This window comes from Loxodonta africana, chromosome 19 (genome assembly GCF_030014295.1).
Source record: "Loxodonta africana isolate mLoxAfr1 chromosome 19, mLoxAfr1.hap2, whole genome shotgun sequence".
In the NCBI taxonomy this organism is placed as follows: Eukaryota; Metazoa; Chordata; class Mammalia; order Proboscidea; family Elephantidae; genus Loxodonta; species Loxodonta africana.
In genome coordinates this window covers 7,827,207-7,853,825 of record NC_087360.1, presented here as the reverse complement: position 1 = coordinate 7,853,825, position 26,619 = coordinate 7,827,207, and the positions used below count along the sequence as shown (strand labels likewise).

The following is a 26,619-nucleotide window of genomic DNA, read 5'->3' as shown; positions in this document are numbered from 1 at the left end:
CCTGGCCCATCCTGGTGGTTAGCAAATAGTAGTTGAATTTGTCTTTATTTGCAGTACACATGATCGTCTACATAGAAAATACTATGCACTCTACCAAAAAAGCTACTAGAGCTAGTGAGTTTAGCCATGTTTCAAGATACTTGGTCAATATATTAAAATGAATTGTGTTTCTATATACTAGCAACGAATAATCAGAAATTAAAATTTTAAAAAACATCATTTATAGTAGCATCAAAATATAAGAAATACTTAGGAATAAATCTGACAAAAGGTGTAATACTTGAACACTGAAATCTATAAAATATTGCTGAGAGAAGTTAATGAAGATCTAAATAAATCATGTTCATTGATCAGATGAGTCAATATTATTCAGATGTTGTCATGGATTGAATTGTGTCCCTGAAAAATACATGTCAACTTGGTTAGGCCATGATTCCCAGTATTGTGTGATTGTCCTCTATTTTGTGATTGTAGTTTTATGTTAAAGAGGATTAGGGTGAGATTGTAACACCCTTATTAAGGTCACATCCCTGATCCAATGTAAAGGGAGTTTCCCTGGGGTGTGGCCTGCATCACCTTTTATCTCACAAGAGATAAAAGTAAAGGGAAGCAAGCAGAGAGTGGGGACCTCACACCACCAAGAAAGAAGCACCTGGAGCAAAGTGCGTCCTTTGGACCCAGGGTTCCTGCACAGAGAAGCTCCTAGTCCTGGGGAAGACTGATGAGAAAGACTTTCCTCCAGAGCCGACAGAGAGAGAAAGGCTTCCCTTAGAGCCGATGCCCTGAATTTGGACTTCTAGCCTACTAGACTGTGAGAAAACAAATTTCTCTTTGTTAAAGCCATTCATTTGTGGTATTTCTGTTATAGCAGCACTAGATGACTAAGACAAATGTCAACTGTCCCCAAATTGATATATGGATTTAGTGAAATCCCAATCAAAATGCAAGCAGGCTTCTTGGTAGAAATGGACAAGCTGATTACAAATTTCATATAGAAATGCAAAGGGCCTAAACTAACTCAAACAACTTTAAAACAGAAGAACACTCTAAGACACACACAACCTGACTTCAAGACTTCTTATAAAGCTACCGTAGTCAATACAGTGAGGTATTGTATCAGAGAGATGACTAGATCAATGGAGCAGAAAAAGGAGTTCAAAATAGACTGACATATATGAGCAACTGATTTCTGACAAAAGTACAAAGGCAATTTAGTGGGGGAAAGGATAGTCTTTTCAACAAATGATAGTGGAACAATTGACTATTCATATATAAAATTGAATATTCATACATAAAAAGAAAAATCCACCTCAATGAGGTGGATTGACACAGTGGCTGCAACAATGAGCTCAAACATAGCAACGATTGTGAGGATGGCGCAGGACCGGGCAGTGTTTCGTTCTGTTGTGCATAGGGTTGCTATGAGTAGGAACCGACTCGACGGCACCTAACAACAAGAAAAATAACAACATATACAAAAAGTAACTCAAAATGGATCATGTATCTAAATGTAAAAGCTAAAACTATAAAACTTTTAGAAGAAAATATGAGAGAAAATCTTTATGACCTTGTGTCTTATATTAGGCAAAGATTTCTTAGATACTACAGCATAGGCACAATCCATAAATGAAAACTACCAATAAATTGGACCTCCTCAAAACTAAAAACTTCTAAAGATCCTGTTAAGAGAATGAAAAGACAAGCCCAGACTGGGAGGAAGATATTTGCAAATCATATATCTGACGAAGGACTTGTGAGCAGAATATATGGAGAACTCTCAAAACTCTATGTAATGGATTTGGCCAATGTTTCTTAAATATGCCACTAAAAGCACAAGCGACCAAAGAAAAATTTGATAAACTGGACTTCATCAAAATTAAAAACTTTTGTACATCAAAGATTTATCAAGAAAGTGAAAAAAATTTAAAAAAAGAAAGAAAGTAAAAAAAAAAAAACAACCCAAAGAAATGGAGAAAATATTTGGAAGGGGTGATAAGGGCTAGTATTCAGAATATATAAAGAACACAACTCAATAATAAAAAGACAAATGACTGAATTTGAAAACGGCAAAGAATTTGAATAGACGTTTCTCCCAAGAAGATATACAAATGGCCAAAAAGCACATGAAAAGATACATGACATCATTGGTCATCAGGCAAATGCAAATCAAAACCACCATGAGACACCACTGACTACCTCTAGGATGGCTATAGCAAAACGCCTGGAAAATAATAGGAGTTTTCAAGGATGTGGAGAAACTAGAACGCTTGTGCCTTGCTGGTGTACATATACAATGGTGCAGCTGCCGTCGAAAAGTTCAGCAGTTACAGGATCTGGAAGTTGAGACAACTGAAGCCTTGATACCGTTGTCCCCCAGGAGAGGGTTGATGAGAAGGGGTAGACTGTGCCTCCTCCTGGGAGAAGGAGGGACCATCCATTTGCTAATGGGGATGAGAACGTCCTTCCAAACACACTACTGACTGAGATGCTTAAGATGGACAGGGTCCACGAATGACCTCTATTTAAACAAATCTTTCAGGCTGCAGCTTGGTGGATGGATTGAAAGGGGGCAAGACAGGGGAGAGGGAAAGTATTTTGTTTGGAATGTGGAGGAAGAGAACAAATTTTTGATGCTCTCCACTGCCCTGTAGAACTCTGCACAGTCTTCTAAAATCCCACAAGGTCTTGTGTTTTCTTACGGTGCTATCCGCTATCGTACACGCCTGTGCACACACGTGTCTCTCCAGCTCTACCCTTCGAAAATCACAGTGCTGTCATGGCTTTTTTTTTTTTTGAATTATATTTTATTGTGTTTTTGGTGAAGGTTTACACAGCAGTTTAGGTCCCCATTCAACAATGTCTACACAAGTTGTTCAGTGACCTTGGTTACATTCTTCACAACGCATCAACATTCTCATTATTTCTGTTCTGGTTGTTCCGTTTCCATTAATCCAGTTTCCCTACCCCCTTACATTCTCATCTTCGTTTTAAAGTCATGGTTGACTGTTTGGTGTCATGTAGGTGACTTTTTTTAAAGGAGCAGAGTACTTATGGGTGATATTCATTATTTGTTGAACCAATTTGTTATTTAGCTACAAGGTGACCTCAGGGGTTAAGTTCTGGTTCAAGGTTTGAAGAGCATCTTAGGGCAACAGTCTTAGGGAGTCGTCCAGTCTCCACCAGTCCAATAGGTCTGGGCTTTTTGATTCTGTTTCATGGCTCTATTTTTACCCATTGACTCATTGGTTCTCCCAGGGAACCTGGAGCTTTGCTGGATCACCCTTCCCCCTACCTCTCTCACTTGCATAGCTTACACTCATCCCTTAAGTCTCAGCTTGAAACCTCTTCTTCCAGGAAGCCCCTCCTCATACTCCCCTAACTCAGACCAAGTGCTTCTTCTGTGCCTCCCGGCCTCACGCATCACTGCTTTGTAATTGCTTCTCTGTGTCCCCCACTAGGAAGGTGAAGCTAGGGACCAAGTATGTCACAGTCACTGTGTTCCCCACCTGGTGCCTCCCACACAGGAGGTACTCAGTAAATATGTTGGTAACGAATAAACGTTTTACGAGCAAGGCATCTGTTTGCCCAAACCCGGCACGGTGTCTAGCATACAGTAGGAGACCCATATTGGTCTCCTGCTAAGTAAAAGAGAATTGGAATTTTTTTTTTTTTTTTTAATCTCAGCTTTGTGGGAGGCAGTCAGCCTCCCCCTTGCCCCACCATTCTTTCCCTGTATCACAGAGGGGGCTTCTTGGCCTTGGGGAAGGCAGAGCATTTGTCCTAGGAGAGGGGTGATGCTGGTCACCCCTCCATTTTTTGTGGCAAGAAAGAACAAAAGAAATGAACAGAAAATCTTATGGGGCAAGCGCAGGCAAAGCAAGCTGATTTCACCAAAAAGCAACTTCAGGCCTTTGTCAGCCCAATCTCCACTTCATCGACTTCTGAGAGTGATGGTGTGCTGCCAGAGGGGCTGGTGCAGCCCAGAGAGCCAGACTCCTCCTCTGACCAGCCACACCAAAACAGTGGTCTAAGACAACAGCCACCACTCTAGCATTCTGTCTCTCACCTCTGGGCTCAGCTGGGCAGTTCTCACCAGGTCTCCACACGGTTGCCGTCAGTGGTGGCTGGGGCTCGAGTCGTCTGAAAGCTCCCTCACTCCCATGTGCTGGGCTAGGAAGACTCAAATAGTCCAGGGAGGCTCATGCGGGGCTCTTCAGCCCTCTGTCTCTCCTCTGTCTATGGGTCTCTCCAGCAGTGCAGCTTCAGGGCAGTCAGACGTTGCACATGGCAGCTCTGCACTCCATGGGCATGTGTCCCGAGAGAACGGATTTCTAAGAAAGTCTGGAACCACGAGGAGTTTTCCAGGTTAGCCCTTGCTTTCCAGACTCACTGGGCAGCAAGTGCCCTGAAGGTAGGGTCTGTAGTATTTTTCACTTCTCAGTCAGCTCCTGACCCATGTTGTCATGGTTGTTAGGTGCCATCGAGTTGGTTTTGACTCATAGCAACCTTGTGTACAACAGAACAAAACACTGCCTGACTGTGGGCCATCCTCACAATTGTTGCTATGTTTGAGCCCGGTGTTGCAGCCACTGTATGGATCCATTCTATTGAGGGTCTTCCACTTTTTCCACTGACCCTCTACTTTACCAAGCGTGATGTCCTTCTCCAGGGAAAGGTCCCTCTTGATAACATGTCCAAACTACGTGAGACTGCTCTAATGAGCATTCTGGCTGTACTTCTTCCAAGAAAGATTTGTTTGTTCTTTTGGCAGTCCGCAGTATATTCAATATTCTTCACCAGCACCATAATTCAAAGCTGTCAAGTCTTCTTCGATCCTCCTTATTCACTGTCCAGCTTTCGCATGCATATGAGGCGATTGAAAATACCATGGCTTGGGTCAGACACACCTTAGTCCTCAAAGTGACAGCTTTGGTTTTTAACATTTTAAAGAGGTCTTTTGCACCAGATTTGCCCAATGCAATATGTCATTTATTTCCTGACTGCTGCTTCCTTTTTTCTCCGTTTATCATGATGTTGCTTGTTGGACCAGTTGTAGGATTTTTGTTTTATGTTGAGGTGCAATCCATACTGAAGGCAGTAGTCTCTCATCTTCATCAGTAAGTTCTTTAAGTCCTCTTCACTTTCAGCAAGGAACCTGGTGTCACCTGCGTATCGCACGTTGTTAATGAGTCTTCCACCAGTCACGATGTCACATTCTTCTTCGTATAGTCCAGCTTCTTGGATTATTTGCTCAGCACACACATCAAATATATATGGTGAAAGGATATAACCCTGACATACATCTTTCTTGATTTTAAACCATGCCTGACCCGTAAGGAATATTTAATGTTTAATATTTGCAGTGACATTTTAACTAGATAACCTTAATATTGGTCAACTATCTAGGGTTGTTATGAGTCGGAATCAACTTGATGGCAATGAGATCTACTCCCTGTTTTGGTTAATAGGATTTGTACTGTAAAATATACCTTTGCCAGCTTTGGGAAACAGTCTGGCAGTTCCTCAAAATGTGAAATATACCTGCCATATGACCCAGCAATGCCACCCCTAGATGTCTCCACAAGAAAAATGAAAACATGTCCTCCCAAAACCTTGTAAATGAATGTGCCCGGCAACACTATTCATAATGGCCAAATGGTGGAAACAACCCGAGTGTCCATCAACAGATGAATGGATAAACAAAACGAGCTCTATCTACCCACACAATGGAATATTATCAAACCATAAAAAGGAATGGAGGACAACATGAATGAAGCTTGAAAGTACGCTAAGTGAAGGAAGCCAGTCACTAAAGAATATGTATTGTAATGATTCAGCTTATGTGAAATGGCCAGAATAATTGGATCCAGAGAGACAGAAAGTAGATTAGTGGTTGCCAGGGGCAGGGGGTAGGTAGGTGAGGGGATGGGCAGTGATTGCTAACAGGTTTCTTTTTGGGATGATGAAAATGTTCTAAAATTAGGTCATAGTGATAGTTGCCTAATGAATATAGTTGAACTGTGAATATATTGGAAACCACAGAACTGTATACTTGAAATGGGTGAATTTTATGGTATATAAATTTTATCTCAATACGATGTTGCATTTCCAATTTATAGGACCCAGAACCAGCTCATTCCATTAATTTCACAAACCATTGCCCAGGAGCCCCTACTGGCCGGCAGCGGGTGAGACGCTGTGCTGGGCGGAGAGATGAGTAAGGCTGGAGCAGTCTAAGTGCCCTGTAGACCCCAGTCTACAACGGTTATATCCGTGATGGTGATGAAACCCGCGACACGGGGTCGGAGAGCTCTACACTGGAATCCGCTGACCGAGTCCAGCGCTCCTTCGACCTTGGGCGCGTTCCCCCTTCCCAGGTCTGTCTCCGAGGGTGGCCGGGAGGGGCAACAGCAACAGGCTGGTGCAGGGGCGGGCGCGCTCGGTACCTGCGGGGAGCCACAGCAGTTACAGCCTCCCGTCGGGTGACCGGGGCAAGGGCACTGTCACCCCATAACATGTTCCTCCGGGGCAGGTTTGCACACCATGAAAGCCGGGACTCCGGGAGCCCGTGGGCCACCGCACGCCTCCGCCGGCGTCGAGCACGAGTCCCGCCCGGTCGCGCGCACGCTTGCGTGTCGGCGGCGCGCACGCGTCCCCGGCTGCCTAGCAACCGGCTGGGCGCCGAGACCGCGTGGACATGCAGGCGCCCCCGGGGACCGTGAGCGCCGCGGTCCGGGAGCACCTGCGGCAGCTGTGTCTCAAGGAGTTCCCGTGCGGCACTGGCAGCTGGGTGCGGGCGGCGAGGGACGCCGGGGAGCGGGGACCTGGGGGACTGGCCGAGGGGAAGGACCGAGGGGTCAGGTCAGGGCTGGCCTGGGAGCTGAGGGGCGGTCTGATCCTGGAGAAGAATGACAGGAGGTTTGCATCGGGGCATTTAGAGAGCGGCATGACCGGGGGTGGGTGGGGGACACTGAAGGAGTGAATGGAATAGGCCCCGCACATGACCCAGGCTGGAGGGCAGGGGCCCTGCTCAGGCCCAAGCCGGCCAGACCCACAGCCTGAGGCTGCCCTGGGGAAGGGTCTTTCACTCTTTTAAAGACACACCCCAGACTCCGGGTTCCTTTTTGGATTAAAAGCTTTCTGCTGGGTGAAAAGCTTCGAATCCACAAGGAGCCCTAAACCACTCCATGGAGCCATTTGTGTGAGACAGTCCTGAACAGGCCCTGGCCTAAGCTTCCCCAGGTTGGTGGGTCTGGCTTTCCACCTCTCAGGGCCTGAGGGAGCGACTCCCACCCCCCTTCCTGTCTCTGTCCCTGAAGTCCAGACCCTTCCCCCTAGAGCTTTACCCCAGGGACCATGATGTTCAGCAAGGCAAGAACAGGTGCGCCTGCCCCCCACATATGGGGCTGTGGGGAGACTGAAGGAAATTCAGTGTCGGGCGTAGTTGTGACAGCTTGCAGAAGGAAATTGTGGTTTTGCTGCCCAAAAGGGTCCTTCTCCCCCTTACTCCACTGCAGTCCTGGGAGTAGTGCCTGCCATAGGACCCTGCCACGGGCGTGGGCGGGGGGCGTCCTCCTTAGCTGGCTGCACAGGGTGCGGGGAGGAGCAGCACCTTAGAAGTGTAGGCTCCTCAAGTGCCTGCCAGATGTCCTGAGAGTCTCGAGTGTTCCGGGGAAACTGGCTGGATGTGGGGCACACGCACACTTGCCAGCATTCAGGAATTCAGAGCAGCTGGTGTTGAATTTTTATAGAGAAAACAGAGACACCCATGAGGGAAATTCTTCATTTATTTGTTTAATCGGCAGGTATTGATTGAGCATCTACCATGTGCCGGGTGTTGTGCTAGGCTGTAGGGTTTCAAAGATGTATCTCCAGAGGCTGTTGGAAGAGACTTAAGAGAGAGTAAAGTCCCTGAACGAATCCTTTGCCTTCCATTTCCTCATCTACTTTCGAGTCTTGTTGTTGTTGTGTGCTGTGGAGACACTATAGGACAGAGTAGAACTGCCCCATAGAGTTTTCTAGGCTGAAATCTTTATGGAAGCAGAATGCCACGTCTTTCTGCCCGGGAGCAGCTGGTGGGTCCAAACCATTGAACTTTTAAGTGAACGGCCGAGCTCACTTAACCACTGCTCCACCAGGGCTCCTTCCTTTTGTGTAAAAGTTCTGAATTTACATTTTCAGTCTTACCATCTCTTCCTCAAAAACCCCTCCCTGATTAATTATATCCCACGTGTTGCCTTTTGTACCTTCTGGCTTGTAGCCTGTAAATTTTGCACCTCTCTGTTGCCTTGGAAACCCTGGTGGCTTAGTGGTTAAGTGCTACGGCTGCTAACCAAGAGGTCGGCAGTTCAAATCCACCAGGCGCTCCTTGGAAACTCTACAGGGTAGTTCTACTCTGTCCTATAGGGTCACTATGAGTCGGAATTGACTCGACGGCAGTGGGTCTGTTGCCTTAAAAAGAAAAAATAAATAGTTGCTGTCGAGCCCATTCTGACACATGGTGACTCCATGTGTGTCAGGGTAGAACTGTGCTTCGTAGGGTTTTCAATGGCTGATTTTTGAAAATAGATCTCCAGGTCTTTCTTCAGAGGCACACTTGAACCTCCAACCTTTTGGTTAGCAGCTGAGCTCATTATCCATTTTCACCACCCAGGGACTCCCCCGTGTTGCTTTAAAAAAACAAAACAAAACAAAAAATTGCTATCAAGTCAATTCCAACTCATAGTGAGCCTATAGGACAGAGTAGAACAGCTCCATAGAGTTTCCAAGGAGTGCTGGTGGATTTGAACTGCCCGCCTTTGGGTTAGCAGCTGAACTCTTAACCACTACACCGACATGTTGCTTTAGGTACTGTCTGATCACTTATACTTGTATGTTCAAGGTTTCCAACTAAAGTGAAGAAAGGAATTGGGCCTTTTGGGGATTCTGTATTTCCCTCATCTGTGGTTATATCCATGGTAAATAATCAGTCAAAATTATTGATTTCCTATTGTCTAAATTTCTAACTCTCTATCCCTAATTGTCCTATTTTATAAGCTATTGAATTTTGAGAGTTTCAAATCCTTCAGATGACTCATATTAGCTTCCTAAGGCTGCCGTAACAAATTACCACAAACTGGAGGGCTTCAGGAAACCCTGGTGGCGTAGTGATTAAGAGTTGGCTGCTAACCAAAAGGTCAGCAGTTCGAATCCACCAGGCTCTCCTTGGAAACCCTATGGGACAGTTCTACTCTGTTCAACAGGGTTGCTATCAGTTGGAATCAACTCAATGGCAACAGGCTTGGTTTTGGTTTTGGGGGAGCTTAAAACAACAGAAACTTATCCTCTCCCAGCTCTGGAAGTCAGAGGCCTAAAATCAAGGTGTCAGCAGGGCTGTGCTCTCTTTGAAGGCTCCAGGGCAGAATCTGTTCCGTGCCTTTCTCTTAGCTTCTGGTGTTGCCCGCAATCCTTGGTGTTCCTTGGCTTGCAGACTCATTGCTCCAGTTTCTGCATCAGTTGTCACATGGCCTTCTCCCTATGTCTGTCTGTCTGTCTTCTTATAAGGACACCAGCTCTGGTAGATTAGAGCCCACCCTAACAACCTCATTTTGCCTTGATTACACTTGCAAGGACCCTATTTCCAAATAAGGCCACACTCAAAGATACAAGGGTTAGGACTTCAACGTATCTGTTTGTGGGGGACACAATTCAACCCATACCCAAAACCCATAGCAATCAAGTTGATTCTGACTCACGGCGACCTTATAGGACAGAGTAGAGCTGCCCCATAGGGTTTCCAATTCTGTAATCTTTACAGAAGCAAACTGCCACATCTTTCTGCTGAGGAGTTCCAACTGCTGACCTTTCCCTTGTGGTTAGCAGCCAAGCGCTTAACCACTGTGCCACCAGGGCTCCTTTTAATTCAACCCATAGCAATGGCTAAGTCTTACAGAGAAATTCTCCACCTCCACCCCTGCAGAATAAGTCTCGCTTCCTCCCTCAAACTTGGCGAACATGGCGGGAGCTGGTGCCCAGAGAGGAAGAGACGGTGAGCGCCGGGGAGGAGACGGTGGAGGCCCTGCTGGGCCTGGTCCGCAGCCCCCACTCACCCTGGGCTCTGCCGAGGGACTCCAGTGAGGAAGACTGCTTCCTGAGAGAGCTGGCCATCCAGAATCCTCTGATGATCAAAGATGCCTTCTTCTACTCCTACTTCCGGTCCCTGCGCCTAGTGAATAAGGGCGTGAGTGCCGGGAAGGGACCAGACCCCAGGGCATTACGTCATGGTGGCCTCTCCCCTCATAGTGGTTATTATTATTATTATTTTTAGGAGACGATTTTAAAAGCTGTTTAATTTAATATTACTTGAGCTCCTCTACGTAGTGTCTGAGGCCGAGTCACAGCAGGAGAACAAATTCTGGCTTCTCCTCTTACAAGGATAGGTAAACGGTGTTTTCTTTCTGCTAAAAATAGTCAAGTTCTGGGTTTGCTGACTACAAAATGTCGACCAGGGTAACTCACTTTCTTAGCCCTTTGATCCTCATTTCCTTCATCCGTAGGACGGGGTAAAGAAACTTCCATATGATGGAAGCGCTCTGTAAACTCTAAAAACACTCACTGGTTTTTAAATTATTGTTATGGCCAACATATGGGACTGACTTTTTGTTAGGAGACAATGCTTCAACAGGCACTCACCTCTCTGGCGTTCTGAAACACCCAAACAGGCTCGAATTTTAGCATTATGGAAGATTCCAGACTGCTACCTTAATGCCAGTTGCCACCGAGTGGGTTCCGACTCATGGCAACCCCACATGTATCAGAGTAGAACTGTGCTCCACAGGGTTTTCTTTTCTTTTTTATTTTAGTTGTTGTTGAAAATGTACACAGCAGGACATACACCAATTCTACAGATTCTACATGTACAATTCAGTGACATTGATTCCACCCTTCAAGCTGTGTGACAGTTCTCACCCTCTTTTTCCGAGTTGTTCCTCCCCCATTAATGTAAACTCACTGCCCCCTAAGGCTCCTGTCTAATCTTTGTACAGTAGTTGTTGGTAAGACCCAGGCGTAGTGGGGGATGGGGTGGGGAAGAGGGGACCCTCTCCACAGCCCCTCAGGAGATGGGCTTTGGGGCGTGGATACGAGGTCAACTGTGCCCTGAGCCGCACTCACCTCACCAGATTGTCTACCAAGCAGGGCCACAGCCAGGTGATTCTTGGTTAGGTACCTTGCTTCCTTCACCTTGGAAGGAGTCCACTGTGTTCCTTCTACAGCTGGTCTGTGGCTATCCTTGTGGCTTCTAGTAAAAACCTTCCAAAGAGCCCATATTGGTTTTATTCCATTTAAACTGTAAAGGCGGGGCAGGGGTGATTGGCATAGTAGTTCATTAATTTCTGTGATTAAAAAGCCTTCTTTGCTTATAATAGAACCCAAAACTTTTACGGAGACTAGGTCTCTGCCATCCTGAGCCATTGCTTCCCCCTCCCCAGGGATATGATTAACCTGCGCAGTAGTCCTGGGGGGCGAGTAGGATGGCCAGCTCCTGCCACTGTGACTGGGACTTTCCCGTTTTTAGCACTGAAAGTCTCGTGTCCCGGGAACCCCCTCAAACTTGGGTAACCCAGGATAGGTGGCCACCCTAGGGACAAAAGGCCCAGCCAGGAAGGACCCCTGATGCCTTAGAGGACACATAGAGGGAACAGAGTGTTCATGGGTAGGCCTGAGGCTTCTGGCCTGACCCCACTCTGTGTAAACCACACTGATCCCTAGGGCCTGCCCACTTCAATGCCAGTCGGTCAGTTGGGCCTAGGGCTCACGGGGCTGGGGGTCGGGGAGAACAGAACACAGGATTCCTGCCTGTGGGAGCACACAGTCTGATGAGGAACATGGGACACTGGCCTGACAATCACAAAATTCTATAGTCAGAGGACGGATGAGGGCTGGGAGCAGAGGGTCACTGGGAGGGCTGAGAACTTGGATTCAGGCCAAACAATGCAGGAAAGCCTGAAGGGGGCAGTGTTGGGGGACACTGGGGCAATGATGGGACTGTCAGGGAGTAACGACCCTATAGGACAGCATAGAACTGCCCTGTAGGGTTTCCAAGGCTGTAATCTTTACGGAAGCAGACTGCCACATCTTCCTCCCATGGCGGCTGGTGAGTTCGAACCACCGACCTCTCAGTTAGCAGCTGAGCGCTTAACCACTGTGCCATCAGGGCTCCTTCCTGAAGATGGATATGCTGTTGTTTTCCTAACCTAGACAGTTTCTGCTCCGATCGCACCTTGCTCACGAGAGCCCCTACCTTCCTTCCTTCCAGGTGAGCATGGTGGACAAAGGCCTCCTGAAATTTCTGAAGCTTGAAGAGTTGGTACTGAGTGCCAACCGAATCAAGGAGGTGAAAGCCAGCAATCTGCCCCCAACTCTTAAGGTGAGCTTCCGTTAGGGCCTTCGAGCCGGGGCTGCCCAGAGGCCCTGCCCTCCCTGCTCCACAGATGGAAGTTTTGGCCAGTGTGGCTGGGGCTGCATGGTAAGGGCCAGGCTTCCAAAAGCTTGACCAGTTGCCATGAAGTCGACCCCGCTGACTCATGGCAACCCCATGTGTGTCAGAGTAGAACTGTGTCCCATGGATTCTTAAAGGATGACTTTTGGAGGCAAATCACCAGACTTTCTTCCCAGGCACCTCTAGGTGGGCGTGAACCGTCAACCTTTCAGTTAGCAGCCAAGAGCTTAACCACTTATAACTCCCAGGGACTCCTGTAAAATGTAGGCTGGGCTTTATTATGAACTTCCAGCTGAGCATATCAAAAATGGTCTCCATTTTAAAATTAAATGCTGACAAGAGTTGACTTGGTGACAGAAGGAACTCAGAAACATGGCCGTCTCCTATGCTCAAGGAAAAACCAGGTGAGGCTTTGGAGGAGAAACACAAGAGAGGAAAAGAATGCTCTGCCATCCTTGGGTTTCACTCCTTATCCCACCAAGGCCCCCTTCGATGCCCCCAGAGACGTCCCATGGGCTGAGAAGCTGTCACAGTGTCATACATCTCCCCTCCCACCCTACACAAACGTCACTGTCATTCCAAACTTCCAAGTTTCCTTCCCGAAAGGAAAAGAAACTTCCCAAAGCTGCTGCAGAAGATTCCCTTCTTGGATTTTCAAAAGGGAGCCCAGCTGGACACCGGGAAGCCTGCCCTCCGTAGGTTGTCATTCCTTTCCCACGGTTCCAGAGCAGGAGGAAGGAAGGGCGCTGCCCTCGGTCTTGATGTTGCTTGTCTTGGGGGTCACTGTCCGCTGTCCTCCCCAGGTGCTAGAGCTCTATGGCAACGAGATCACCAGTGTGGAGTGTCTGTGCGCCCACCCGCCCCCAGGCCTCCAGCACTTGGGTTTAGGCCACAACAAACTCCTGGGAGCCCTGGAAAGCCTATACGTCACCGCTAATCACTGGTAACGTGGGAGCCCCGGATGGCAAGGGAGAGGGATGGGTGAAGTGTTAGGTTTGGGCAATTCTAACCTGGTGGCTTGAAGAACTCAGCTCTACTTTTTTCTGTAATAACTCCTGGTTGGCTGTTAAATCCAGACTCAGGATTTATGTCCGTGACCCCATAAAGAAATCCCACTGAGCCCCAGGGAAGGATACTTGGTGGTGGAGTGAGTCAGACCCTTGGTTGGATGCCATGCCTTACAGCAGGGATTCTGGACTTTGGCAGCACTGACATCTCGGACGGGATGAGTCTCTGTGGTGGGCCTGTCCTGTACACGGTAGGATGTTTAGCAGCATCCCTGGTCTCCACCCAGCAGATGACAGTGGCACCACTTGTGACAACTAAAAAGCTCTCCAGGCATCTCTGAGTGTCCCTACCTACTACCCACTGCCGTCGAGTCAATTCTGACTCACAGCGACCCTGGAAGACTGAATAGAACTGCCCCATAGAGCTTCCAAGGAGCGCCTGGTGGATTCGAACTGCCAACCTCTTGGTTAACAGCGGTAGCACCTAACCACTACGCCACCAGGGCTTCCCTGAGTGTCCCTTGGGGGTAGAATTGCCCCCTAGATGAGAACTTCCTGAGAGACAACTCTCGGCTCAATCTGGAGGTTTCGTTGTTGTTGGAAGTTCCGTGTGCTTTAGGGGTTATGCGTGATAGTCCTCCCTGTTATTTGCGCTTGACTCTGTCTCCTTGGCTGGTGGTGGCTGTGTTGTTTGCTGCCCTTGAGTGGACTCCAACTCATGGCAACCCCATGGGCAACAGAACAAAACGTTGGCTGATCCTGTGGCGTCTTCACGATCGCTGGACACTTGAGTCCATTTCTGCAGCCACTGTGTATTTTCAATGCCTTCCAACCTAGGGGGCTCACCTTCCAGCACTGTCAGACACTACTCTGTTGCGATCCATAGGGTTTTCGCTGGCTAATCTTTGGAAGTAGGTTGCCTGGTCTTTCTTCTCAATCTGTCTTAGTCTGGAAGATTTGCTGAAACCTGTCCACCGTGGGTGACCCTGCTGGTGTTTGGGATACTGGTGGAATAGCTTCCAGCATCACAGCAACACACAGGCCACCACAATGTGACACACTGACAGACGGGTGGAGGCCTTGGTGGGTCAGGAGTAGAAAAGTTGGAGCTCTGGCATCCGAGAGGTATGGCAGGATCAGTGACCACCAGTGAAAGGCCATCAAAGGCAACTGGGCCAGGAGAGCTTCTCAAAGCATGCTGGGAAAATCCCCAGGATTTCAGCATCCTGCGTAGCATTTCCATGGGCTTGGTTGATTGTGGCTGAAAGAGCAAAAAGTGTGGGTTAGCATCTCTTCTCCTCCTCCCCCCAGGTAGCCTGGAAAGCCGTCTCTCACGTGGCCCATCTTGTGTAAGCTCTTGGAGGGAGAAGACTTAGTGAGTACGGGGGAGTTGCTCTCTCTGTCCGTAATTTCCTTTTTCCTCCCCCGTCTAGTCTACTCCCAGCCAAGCTGCCTCGCTACAGTCTTGGCCACAGACGATTCAGCATTCCTTTCTCCCTTTGACCACAGCTGTCAGGGAATGTGGATTCCCTGGGTAGTGCAGGTAATTCTCACGCTTGGCTGCTAACTGAAAGGCTGGAGGTTTGAGTCCACCTGGAGGTGCCTGGCAAGAAAGGCCTGGCAATCTACTTCTGAAAAACCAGCTATTGAAAGTCCCACGGAGCACAGTTCTATTCTGACACATGTGGGGTCACCACGAGTCAGAACTGACTTGACGACAACTGGTTTTGGGCAGGAAGGGTGGCATCGCACGGAAGCCATACCGTACAACGTGATCTTCCTGGGACAGCTGACTTCAGACTCTCAGTCCGTCAGCAGAGTCCCAGGTGTTCTGATTTTTTTTCAGAAAACACACTAACCATCAACCTGGGCAACCTGCTTAGCGCAGAGTGTGGGCTTCATAGAAACATATATCCGGAACCTCCATTTTCACTGTTTTGGAATTTAAAAGGAGGGTTTGCTCCTTACGAAGAGATTTGGCTGACGTTGCCACGGTAGTCCTGGAGAAGGCGTGTGGTGGGTGAAATCATCACGCCAGTCCCCACCATGTGTTTTTCTCATGTACTTCCCGTTGCCTGGCTGGTGCACCTCACAGGCAGGACGGCCGTGAAAGGAAGTGAAGTAGCTGAGTTTAATCAGAGGGAAATTGTCGGCCTGACTGTGTGAGACTGTGCCAGCGAGGTGGCCTCTGTGTTTTTTTTGTCTGTCTTCTCAGAGCGGAAATCAGTCTGCTTTCTAGTCTGTGGCAGTGGGTCCTTCCTGGGCCTGAAGACCTGTCTTCTCCCCCTTTCTGGGTCCTCCTTTCCAGGCTGGGGTGCACACCTCCTGTACCCTCACTGGAGGATTACCCGGGAAGCCAGCCACATGGCTACCTGTGATCATGTGCCAGCCTGGCTTGGCAAAGCCTTCGCCAGCTTCTAGACCTTCCACCCCATAGCCTCACACACCTGTTCCCAGGGCCCTAGACACTCCTGTGTAGACGTCTCTCTTACCCCCTCACTGCTCTCCCACAGGGCCCTCCCTCTGCCTCCCTCTTCCATCTGTCGGTAAACATTTGTGGAGAACTTTCTGGATGTAATAGTTTGGGTCAGGCTTGATGGGAGACACCAAGATGTATAGCCCAGAACGGAACGTCCGTGTAATGAGAAGTTAGGCAGAAGTAGGAAGGGCTCTGTGACAGTCTGTGAGGATGCGGAGCATTAGGGAGAGATTGGGAAAGGGGACGGAAAACCAGGAGGCCCTTCCAGATGGGGGCTCATTGGGGTAGAGGGCAGACAGGTGTGCAGGGTGGGCAGAGGCTCCTGCTCTGATGTCCAGCCTTCAGCCTTCAGTCTGCCCCAGACACAAGTTGCTGGGTGCTAGGTAGGGAAGCACCTGGCTTCCTGACTCCAGGTGACCATGCGCCCCTCGGGGTGCTGGGCAGGGCAGGTGCCCTGAATTTCTGACTCTAGGCAGCCATGCGCCTCTTGGGATTCTGGGTAGGAGGAGCTCCCAGCTTCCTGACCCTGGGTGGCCTTGCACCCCTTGCAGGCCCAACCTTGTCTCCCTGGACCTGGGCTTCAATGACCTGACGGACCTGCAGAGCATGGTGGACAGCCTGCACACCCTCCGGCAGCTGCGGCTGCTGGTGCTGCAGGGGAACCCGTTGGCCCTGGTGCCCTACTACCGAGGCCTCACCGTCGACACCCTGTCTCGACTCTGCGTGCTCGACGACATCACTGTGTCTCCCAACGAGAAGCATCAGTTCCGGGGGCTCAGCATCAATGGGGGTGAGGACACTGTGTGTGTGGTGGAGGGGGTCTGACCCCAGAGCCCTGCTTCACCTGCCCACCCACCCTCCTGGAGGCGTGTACCCATGCATCGCTGGCCACTCCCCCGGACCCAGACTCCAGTCAGGTACATTATCATCATCGCAGCCAGAGGTTTCACCCCAATTTTCATGCCTGCGGTTTGGATTTGGGCAAAGGCGTGGCAGGCAGGCAGTGTGTCACATCCCCTGCAGTCCTAGGTGACAGGGAAACCCTTGTCTTAAACCAGTTTCTTAACCTCCATGGTGGCTTGAGGTCCCCCCCCCCCCCGCCGGTGGATGGTGCCGTAAGCTTCACCAGGGCCTCCTCAAGGTCAGGGTGATAAAATACCAGTAGTAAGGGCTCACCTACCGTGTGCCCAAGCACTGGCAAAGGTGACGGATGTTCTTGAAGGCTAACCCTCACTGCACCCATCCCTGTTTTTTATTATTGTTCTGATTATCCTGTTTTGATCATATCCTCTTCACTCAGTTGGTGAGGGAGGTATTCCCACCCTAGGGTTGTGGGGATGGCTGGACACATGACACCCAACACTGGACAGATGAGAGTGACAGCAGTGTACTGGTCACATGCACTCATAGACCAGGGGAGGAGGACACTGCGCCACGCAGGGCCATGTGGGGTGGTGCTCAGGGCAGAGTGAACAACCGGAGGCTGTGGGAGGCAGGCTTTGTAGTATCAAGAGGATGGGGTGCCCCTTGGTTCCCATGAAAGGATGTGATTGGCTTGTTGATTAATTGCACACAGGCAGGGACCTGAAGCTTGCTACTCAGAGATAAGCAGGAACTGCTCCCTGTCCCTTTGATAAGGAGGCTTGTTTGTAGAGGGGACCTTACCTTTGGGAGAAGAGTGGGGAGGGGAACTTGCAGAGAGGCTGTTCAAGGTCATCCTGGATTCAGATGTCACAGCAGCACATGATATTAATTTGGGGCCTTCACCACTTGTTCCCACCGTACAAATTTTAAGCAAGGCTTAAGAGGGCTCGTTTGAAGTCTGCCGAGCCAGGATTTGAACCTGAGCCCACCGGACTCTAACGCCCAGCCCTCGGTGGGGGAGGTGACTGATGGTCCACACTTTCCTCCCTCTCTGGAGCCCTGTCTTCCACGTCTCAGGCCCATGGCTTCCCTGAGTCCTTCTGTCCCCCTTGCAGATCTCTTGGCCCATGAGGCACAGCTTGTGGTGACCATTGGGAATGTCAGAGGGGTCCTGGACTCCTCTGTGTTGGACCCGGAACCAGGGCCCGAAGGACCTTTTATCGCATACAGCTATTATGTGACCTACGACTTTGTGGAAGATGAAGAAGGTGGAGGAAGTGAATACGCCGGGGTGCTGGCGGAGGTGTGTGACTGTCCGGCCGTTCCTGGGGGCAGGGGCAGGGGTCTGCTGTCAGGCCCGTGGGGCTCTTTGGAAGGCAGAGCAGCTTCTTGGGGCAGAGGAAGACCGCAAATGTAGGACCTTCTGATCCATACCTGTACTCTGAGCCCGAAGTGGCTTCGGCTCAGCCCGTCCTGCAGCTGGAGTAACTCTCAGCTGTGCCCACTCCCCTTCCCCTTGGAATCTGAGCAAATGGCCTGTCACAGGAGCCACACAGACCCTCAGCTGGGGCGACTGCCCAGCCCCTCCCCACTCCCCCACCTGGTCTCCTTCTACATCAGTGAAAGCCCAGGGATGCTTACCGCCTGCCTGGGAGAACCCTGAGGACGACCTGTCTCACTGGGAACTGGTTGTTGTAGTCAGTGCTCTCTCTGACCCTTGGCCCCTCGACCTGGCCTCTGTCCTACTCAGGCAAGTGTTACAAAGCTCTTTTACCTCTGCGGGCAAGTACCCAGTGGCACCCCACTCCGCCAGTAAGCCTCAGCTTGTTCTCTTGATGGAGAACTTCCAGAAGCAACAACACTGGCACTTGCTTAACCTTCCTGCCTTCTAAGTCATTGTGCCACCCCTGGCTTGACTTATCCAAATGTTCACTGCTGTCTGTTTAAGCAGACACTCGGGAGGCGGGAGCCCTCGGGGGAGAACCTTCTGGGCATGTGTCCCCCCTGCAGATCGTCAAGCCCTTGTCCAGCACAGAGATCCTGCCCGAGGAGTCTCCCGAGGAGGACATTGAAGAGGCCGAGGAGTCTGTGGAGTCGGGCGGGATGACCGAGTCTGGGGAGCTGGAGGGGTCGGTCTCCGTGGGAGGCTCGGCTGTCCTGCCGAGGTCGGTTGACTCAGTGGAGGAGCTGGCAAAGCTGCGGCCTCGCATTGATCCCCGGCTCTGCCCCTCCCCAGGGTAAGGGTGCAAACCTGCGGGGGTCCCAGGGGCACAAGGGTCGCAGCCAGCCACCAGCCCACCTGCAGCCTCCTCTGCTCTGGCTGGGGGCAGAGCCGTCCCCTGGGGTCAGATCCTGAGTGACTCCGCGCCCGGCTGTCAGGGGCTGGTAGCCGAGCGTGCATGCGCGTGTACGGCGTGCAGGCTCAGTGTTCCTCCTGCCGGGACATGGGGGGTGCCCACTCCAGTGCATGGAGTTGTCTCAGCCCCACCTCTGTCCCAGCCCCGAGGACCGCCCGACACTGCGGTGTGATGGGGCTGCCCCAGCGAGCAGTAGCAGAACCTCACTCTCCACCCTTCCCCTCAGTCTGGGCCAAATGCAGCCAAATCCCATTTCCAGGTTCTCTGAGCGATTGAGTTTCTTCAGTCAACTGGGAGATGGCAAATGGGAAACCCCCTTCATTTCAGCTTTCACAGTTGAAAACCTTTTCTTTAACTTTCTGTTCTATCTAGAATTGATTTGGGAATATAACATGCGGTAAGGATATTGTAACCTATACATCAGGTTCTTTCTTGCCTGAACGCGTCCTGTCTGGTCCATCCCACGGGTTTCATGTTTGCCACGTTTTGGTGCTAACAGTTAAGGCACGTGGCTACTAACCAAAAGGTTGGAGGATCAAGCCTACCTGTAGGTGCCTCAGAAGAAAGGCCTGCTGATCTACTTCTGAAAAATCAGCTGTTGAAAACTTTGTGGGGTACAGTTCTCCTCTGATACAGATGGGGCCTCTGTGAGTTAGAAGTGACTCAAGAGCACCTGGAAACTGGGGCCCTTACCTGCTCTTGAGGGAGACAGACAGACAGTCGTCTCATTGCACCACGTGTACTAATTGCTACGTTAGGAGAAACACACGGGTTGTCTGTGCCTCAGTCTAGACTTGGGAAAAATATGGAGGAAGGTGGGGATTAGCAAGACATAGGCCTGGACAGGTAGACAGAGCCTGTTTTCTCCAAAGTGGAAACTACTAAAAAGTTAAGCAAGGGAGTAACAAATTCGGATTTGCATTTTAGGAAGATGACTGCAGTGGAGATGACGTTCTGAGGACAGATGGTGTCACCCTATCAACCCCTTCCCTGGGAGATTTTGAGGGTTAACCTTTATACATCTGTATCAATTCTACATATAAAATAATTTACCACTCCTTTTTTTTGCTAATTTTTTTTTACTGTGCTTTAAGTGAAAGTTTACAGTTCAAGTCAGTTTCTCATACAAAAACTTATACACACATTGTTCTGTGACCCTAGTTGCTCTCCCTACAATGTGACAGCACACTCCTTCTCTCCACTTTGTATTCCCCGTGTCCTTTCAACCAGTTCCTGTCCCCCTCTGCCTTCTCATCTTGCCTCCAGGCAGGAGCTGCCCACCATAGTCTCATGTGTCTACTTGAGCTAAGAAGCTCATTGCTCACCAGTATCATTTTATGTCTTATAATCCGTCTAATCTTTGTCTGAAGAGTTGGCATTGAGAATGGCTTTAGTTTTGGGCTAACAGAGATCCAGGGGCCATGACCTCTGGGTTCCCTCCAGTCTCAGTCAGACCATTAAGTCTGGTCTCTTTACTAGAATTTGAGTTCTGCACCCCACTTTTCTCCTACTCCATCAGGGACTCTCTGTTGTATTCCCTGTTGGGGTGGTCATTGGTGGTAGCCAGGCCCCATCTAGTTCTTCGGGTCTCAGGCTGATGAAGACTCTGGCTTATGTGGCCCTTTCTTTCTCTTGGGCTTGCATTTTCCTTGTGTCTTTGGTGTTCTTCATTCTCCTTTGCTTCAGGTGGGCTGGGACCAATGGATGCATCTTAGGTGGTTGCTTGCTAGCATTTAAGAAAATTTAAAAGTGGATGATGGTCAGTGGACAGTGGTTGGTGGGCGGTAGGCAGTGTATACATAGGCCTGGGTGTGAGGCTCAGGCACCCCGGCCCTGGGAACGGTGCCCATCTCTTCATCTCCCCGCAGGACAGTTCTCTTCAGCACGGTCCGCAAGCCCTGGAGCGACGTCATTGCCTGCGACTACGAGATGCAGCACACCCTGCGGGACCTGGTGCCACTCAAGGCCTTTCTGCTGGCAGGGACCACGGTGACCATTGTGCAGGAAAAGGTGGGCTGCCGACTGCCATCCCTCCACTTGCTTCTGCGGAATCCACACGGTCACTTCCTCCTCTTCCCCTCCTCTGCCTTATCGGGAGTGGTCTCGGGCCTTTCCAGAGGGTGGGGAAAAGGAAGCTTGACACGGCAGTCCCCCGGCCCATCCCTGGCTCTGTCCACACGCCCGTGACTGTTCCTAGATTCTCTCCTGGCCGCTTGTCGCTCCTCCCTCCGAGAGTCCCTCAGCAACCAAGAAAGGAAAGCCGGAGAAAGACAAGAAGGGCAAAGACGACAAGAAAGGCAAAGATGACAAGAAGGGCAAAGATGACAAGAAGGGCAAAGACGACAAGAAAGGGAAAGGAGAGAAAGAGGCTAGTAAGGTAGTTGGCATGAGTGGGCTGCCTGCTCCCTGCCCCTGTGGTGGCGGTGGGCTGCCTGGAGAGTCTGGGGACCAGCCCCTGCCCTGCCCTGCTCTGCCCCACCTGCCTCACCCCCCAGGAACAGAAGGGGCCCAAGAAGAAGAAGGAGCTTCCTAAGGAGCTCCGGCAAGACCCGCCCATTCTGACGGTGCTGGGCAGAGGCCTGGTGGCCCTGGAGTCCCTGCTGGCCGGGGAGTCACTGGTGTCCACTGTGTGCAACTTTGGTGTGGTCCGCACCATCGAATCGGACAAGCTGACGTTTGCCAGGGTATGGGGCAGGGGGGCTCGCCACTTCCCTCTTCCTCCCCCCAGAAACCTCAGCTGAGCAAGGGAGAGCAGTGGGCCAGCTCATGGGAGACAGGGAGGCGAGGGAGGGCTCTGAGTCCCCGCACCAGCTCCGGGAGCCCAGGCTTGGCAGCCTCAGACACACCAGAAGGCCAGCAGGGAGAGGGCCTTTCTCCGGGTCACACGGTGAGGTCGGTGGGGCTCCCAGCCAGGGTTCCTGGCCCAGGTGGCAGCCTGTCCTCAGGTGTGAGGAGGGTTTCAGGTGGAGTAGGTTAGGCCCATGCCCTGTGGAAGACTCAGCCCAGCCTCCTGGGAAAGGGGAGGAGCCCCCCACAGAGGCAGCATCGACTTTGCACCCACCCCTTCCCAGCACCCCACCCTCCAGTGAGTGGCTTGTTCATGGCTCTTTCTCCAGGACCTGAAGAAAAGTAAGAGTAAGAAAGCGGTAAAAAGAGGTGAGAGTCAACGATGGCAACCGAGGGGTCAGCTCTGATTGGGGCCAAAGGGATAGAGGGACGGTGGCTCAATCTGCCCGCCCATGGACAGACCATGCCCACCCTTAGGACCCACATTTGTATCTGCCCCACAGCCCCCAGTGGACGCAACTGCCTGCTTGAGGTTGAAGGGGTAGGAAAAGGTGGTCCAGGGTTGGAGCCAGGAGTAGGTGGGGCGGGGTGCAGAGTGGGGACAGGCCAGGGCCTTTCTGGTGCACCGTGGTCCGGCCCAGGCTTCCATCGTTAGCCCTTGTCTGCCCAGTGAGGAGCTTGGGTTTGTCTGTGGGCAGTGGGCCGTTTCAGAAGTGTGTGAAATAGGTAAATTTTAGATTTGAGTGTTAGAAAGATCACTCTGGTTTGGGGGAAGAGATTGGAGACTGGGAGACCAGCTGGAGGCGGTCGCACAAGTATGAGGCAAAATCACAGCAACACTATTCAAAAGTGTCAGCAACCCAGAAGCCCAGCAAATGGTGAGTGGATGGATACCCAAGTGTGGCCTGTGCACACAACGGAAGACTAACTCAGCTATGGAGAGAAAGGAAGTTCTGATACATGCTAAGACAAGGATGAATGCTGACTTTTTATGTTAATGTGTATTTTACCCCAATTAAAAAAAAATACAATTAAAAAACAAAGAATGAAAGAGCAAGCCAGAGAATGGCAGAAGATATTTGCAACACGTGCTAGCCGCAAAGGGCTGAGGTCTGCAATACACAAAGAATCTCAAGAAATCAAGAACAAGCAGCTTGTAGAATAATGGACAGGAACTTGTACAGGCATTTTACAAAAGAGGAAAACCGAAAGGAAATGAACACTCGAAGATGTGTTTAACCTCGTCGGAAGTCAAACCAAAACCACAATGAGATGAGACTACACAGCCAGCAAAAACCAGTAAGACCAGTTGTCTTCAAACTGATCCTGGCTCATGCTGACCCCACGTGTGACAGAGTGGAACTGCGCGCATAGGATTTTCAATAGCTGCTTTTTTGCAAATAGATCACCAGGCCTTTCTTCCGAGGTGCCTCTGAGTGGACCCCAACCGCTAACCTTTCTGTTGGCAGCGGAGTGTGTTAACCATTTGCACCATCCAGGGGCTCCCACATGCCCACTAGAATGGATATCATTCAAAAGAATAACAAACATGGAATAACTGGAACTCTCGTATACTGCTGGTGGGAATGTAAACTGGTACAACTATTTGAAAAAGCTGAAGGTACACACACGAGCTAGCAGTTCTGCTCTTAGGCTTATCCCCCACAGATGTACTAGGAAATGTGTAAAAGTATTTATGGGAATGTTGTTCACAATAGTAAAATACCGGAAGCCCACCTTTAATGGAATGAATAAATAGCATTAAACAATGGAATATTGTTGTTAGGTGCCATTGAGTCGATTCCAACTCATAGTGACTTTATGTAGAACAGAACGAAACGCTGCCCGGTCCTGCGCCATCCTCACAATTGTTGTTATGCTTGAGCCCATTGTTGCAGCCACTGTGTCAGTTCATCTCATTGAGGATCCTCCTCTTTTTTGTTGACCCTCCACTTTACCAAGCATGACGTCTTTCATCGGGGACTGGTCCCTCCTGATAACATGTCCAAAATATGTGAGACGTAATTTCGCCATCCTTGCTTCTAAGGAGCATTCTGGCTGTACTTCTTCTGAGACAGATTTGTTCGTTCCTCTAGCAGTTCATGGTATATTCAATATTCTTTGCCAATACCACAATTCAAAGGCATCAGTTCTTCTTTGGTCTTTCTTATTCCTCGTCCAGTTTTTGCATGTATGTGAGGCCATTGAAAGTACTGTGGTTTGGGTCAGGTACACCTTAGTTTTCAGGGTGACATCTTTGCTTTTTAACACTTTAAAGAGGTCTTTTGCAGCAGATTTGCTCAATGTAATACGTCATTTGATTTCTTAACTGCTGGTTCCATGGGTGTTGACTGTGGATCCAAGTAAAATGAAATCCTTGACAACTTCAATCTTCTCTCCGTTTGTCATGATGTTGCTCATTGGCCCAGTTGTGAGGATTTTTGTTTTCTTTATGTTGAGGTGTAATCCATACTGAAGGCCATGGTCTTTGATCTTCATTAGTAAGTGCTTCAAGTCCTCTTCACTTTCAGCAAGCAAGGTTGTGGCATCTGCATAACGCAGGTTGTTAATGCGTCTTCCTCCAATCCTGATGCCCTGTTCTTCTTCATATAGTCCAGCTTCTTGGATTATTTGCTCAGCATACAGATTGAACAGGTATGGTGAAAGAATACAACCCTGACGCACACCTTCCCTGACTTTAAACCCATCAGTATCTCCTTGTTCTGTCCGAACAACTGCCTCTTGATCTATGTAAAGGTTCCTCATGAGCACAATTAAGTGTTCTGGAATTCCCATTCTTTGCAATGTTATCCATAGTTTGTTATATGATCCACACAGTCGAATGCCTTTGCATGGTCAATAAAACACAGGTAAACATCCTTCTGGTATTCTCTGCTTTCAGCCAGGATCCATCTGACATCAGCAATGATATCCTTGGTTCCATGTCCTCTTCTGAAACTGGCCTGAATTTCTGGAAGTTCCCTGTCGATATACTGCTGCAGCCGTTTTTGAATGATCTTCAGCAAAATTTTACTTTGTCAGCAATAAACATGATCAAACACTAGTTAAGAGAAACAATGTATATAAATCTTAAAAAAAAAAAAAAGGTAAAGCACAGAAGCTTTACAATAGTACAAATGATCCAATTTACATGAAGTTCAAAGTGAGAGAGAGAGAAAAATGTGCATTTAGGCAGTTATATTACACAGTCGGAGCCTTGGCCGCTGCAGTGGTTAACAGCTCGGCTGCTAACCAAAAGGTCGGCAGTTCGAATCCACCGGCTGCTGCGTGGAAACCAAATGGGGCAGTTCTACTCTGTCCCATACAGTCCCTACGAGCTGGAATGGACTGGAGGGCAGTGGGTTTGGTTTGTGTGTTTTGGTATTATACAGTTAAGCCAGGAAAGAATTCCCATCAAAGCGTGCAAGGGGGGATGTAGATACTGGGGTGCGGACAGTGTTCTTGACCCGGGGAGTGGCTGAAATGGCATTAACTTCACCATTCATTGAGCTGGACTTCCGTGGTCATGCAGATGTGTATTAGATTTCCCAAGACAAAAGGTTAGAAAGAGGAGTGGCCTCAGCCTTCTGACAGTTTCTTTTCTCTGCAGTTAGTGACCCTGATTTTCTAGGATAAACCGGACTTAATCGGAAGTCGGTGTTTTTTGTTAATAACGGTGATTTATTAGGCGCATCTAACTGAACGGGATTTAACAGTGATCGAGACCCAAGGCGACTGGCGGCGGGGGGCCGGCGGGGGGACCCGGCTGGGGTTGGGGCGCGGCGAGGGCGGCCGGGGCGCCTCCCGGGCCCTCAGTCTCTGTCTCTTTCCTTAATCTTCCTTAGACGCTAAGAAAACCGACGTCCTGCCGAGCGAAGACAACCACCAGCCCGAGCCGCTCACGGTGGAGGTGCAGATCCAGCTGAACCAGTGCCGCACGGCCGAGGAGGCGCTCAAGGCCTTCTCCATTTAGGGCGGGTCTTAAAGTCTGTTCCGACATTGGGGCCTCGGTGTCTGTCTGGCCGCCGCCGCGGGTCGAGCGGGGACGCGGGCAGGTGGGGCTGGTCCGCTTGCAGGTGCGCGCGCGGGGCGGCCAGGACGGGGCGGGGGGCGGGCCCTCACATGACCCCGCCCTCCCCATAGCCCCGCCCAGTCACCAGAGTCCAGCCCTTGGAGCCCCGCCCACTCATCGGAGCCCCGCCCCATCACTCGAGCCGCCGGGCCCCCCCAGTAGCCCCGTCCCCAGTAGCCCCGCCCCTCGCGCCCGAGCTCTGTGCACCTGGGCGTCGGGTCCCAGGTCAGCCGCGAGGCTCCTGGCCTGTGCTGGCCCCTCGTCACAGCTCAGGTAGGCCCGCGAACGCGCGTCCGGGGCCCCGAGCCGGGGTAGTATCTCACTTGTGCGCGAGGATCTGCACCGGAGTCGCCCTGAGCTTCCGCGCCCGGCGCACCCAGCCCTTGCCACCGCGTTGCCGTGGCCACCCTGGGAGACCGCGCACACCTGGACTCAGGGGCGCCCCAGTTCACTGCTCGCGACTTCTTGCTCAGCTCGCCTCGCGGGCGTCGTGCCCTGGCCGACCCGGGGACCGCTTTCCCTGGACGCCCGGTCGGCAGCGCTGCGCCGGCCACAAGGGCGACCCCACTGTGGGG

The 26,619-nt window shown here is 50.4% G+C and overlaps 1 protein-coding gene across 1 annotated transcript; it reads left to right on the top strand.

The window, feature by feature from the left end:
• The first annotated feature begins 13,139 nt into the window (after window positions 1-13,139).
• Window positions 13,140-25,945, top strand: LRRC43 (leucine rich repeat containing 43). Its single transcript, XM_064272146.1, has 9 exons — window positions 13,140-13,421; window positions 16,516-16,754; window positions 17,944-18,131; window positions 18,839-19,065; window positions 21,054-21,195; window positions 21,383-21,562; window positions 21,681-21,869; window positions 22,302-22,341; window positions 25,818-25,945. Exons 1-9 carry the CDS (start codon window positions 13,240-13,242, stop codon window positions 25,943-25,945), a joined length of 1,515 nt encoding a protein of 504 aa, XP_064128216.1. The 5' UTR covers window positions 13,140-13,239.
• The last annotated feature ends 674 nt before the right edge of the window (window positions 25,946-26,619 follow it).

What these genes read in the sequence shown, in the direction of transcription:
- LRRC43 (XM_064272146.1), top strand. Translation starts at nt 13,240, where the DNA reads ATGTTGCTTGTCTTGGGGGTCACTGTCCGCTGTCCTCCCCAGGTGCTA. An exon ending in TGACCATTGTGCAGGAAAAG is followed by an intron (nt 21,196 to 21,382) that starts GTGGGCTGCCGA and finishes GACTGTTCCTAG; the next exon opens with ATTCTCTCCTGGCCGCTTGT. An exon ending in ACAAGCTGACGTTTGCCAGG is followed by an intron (nt 21,870 to 22,301) that starts GTATGGGGCAGG and finishes CTCTTTCTCCAG; the next exon opens with GACCTGAAGAAAAGTAAGAG.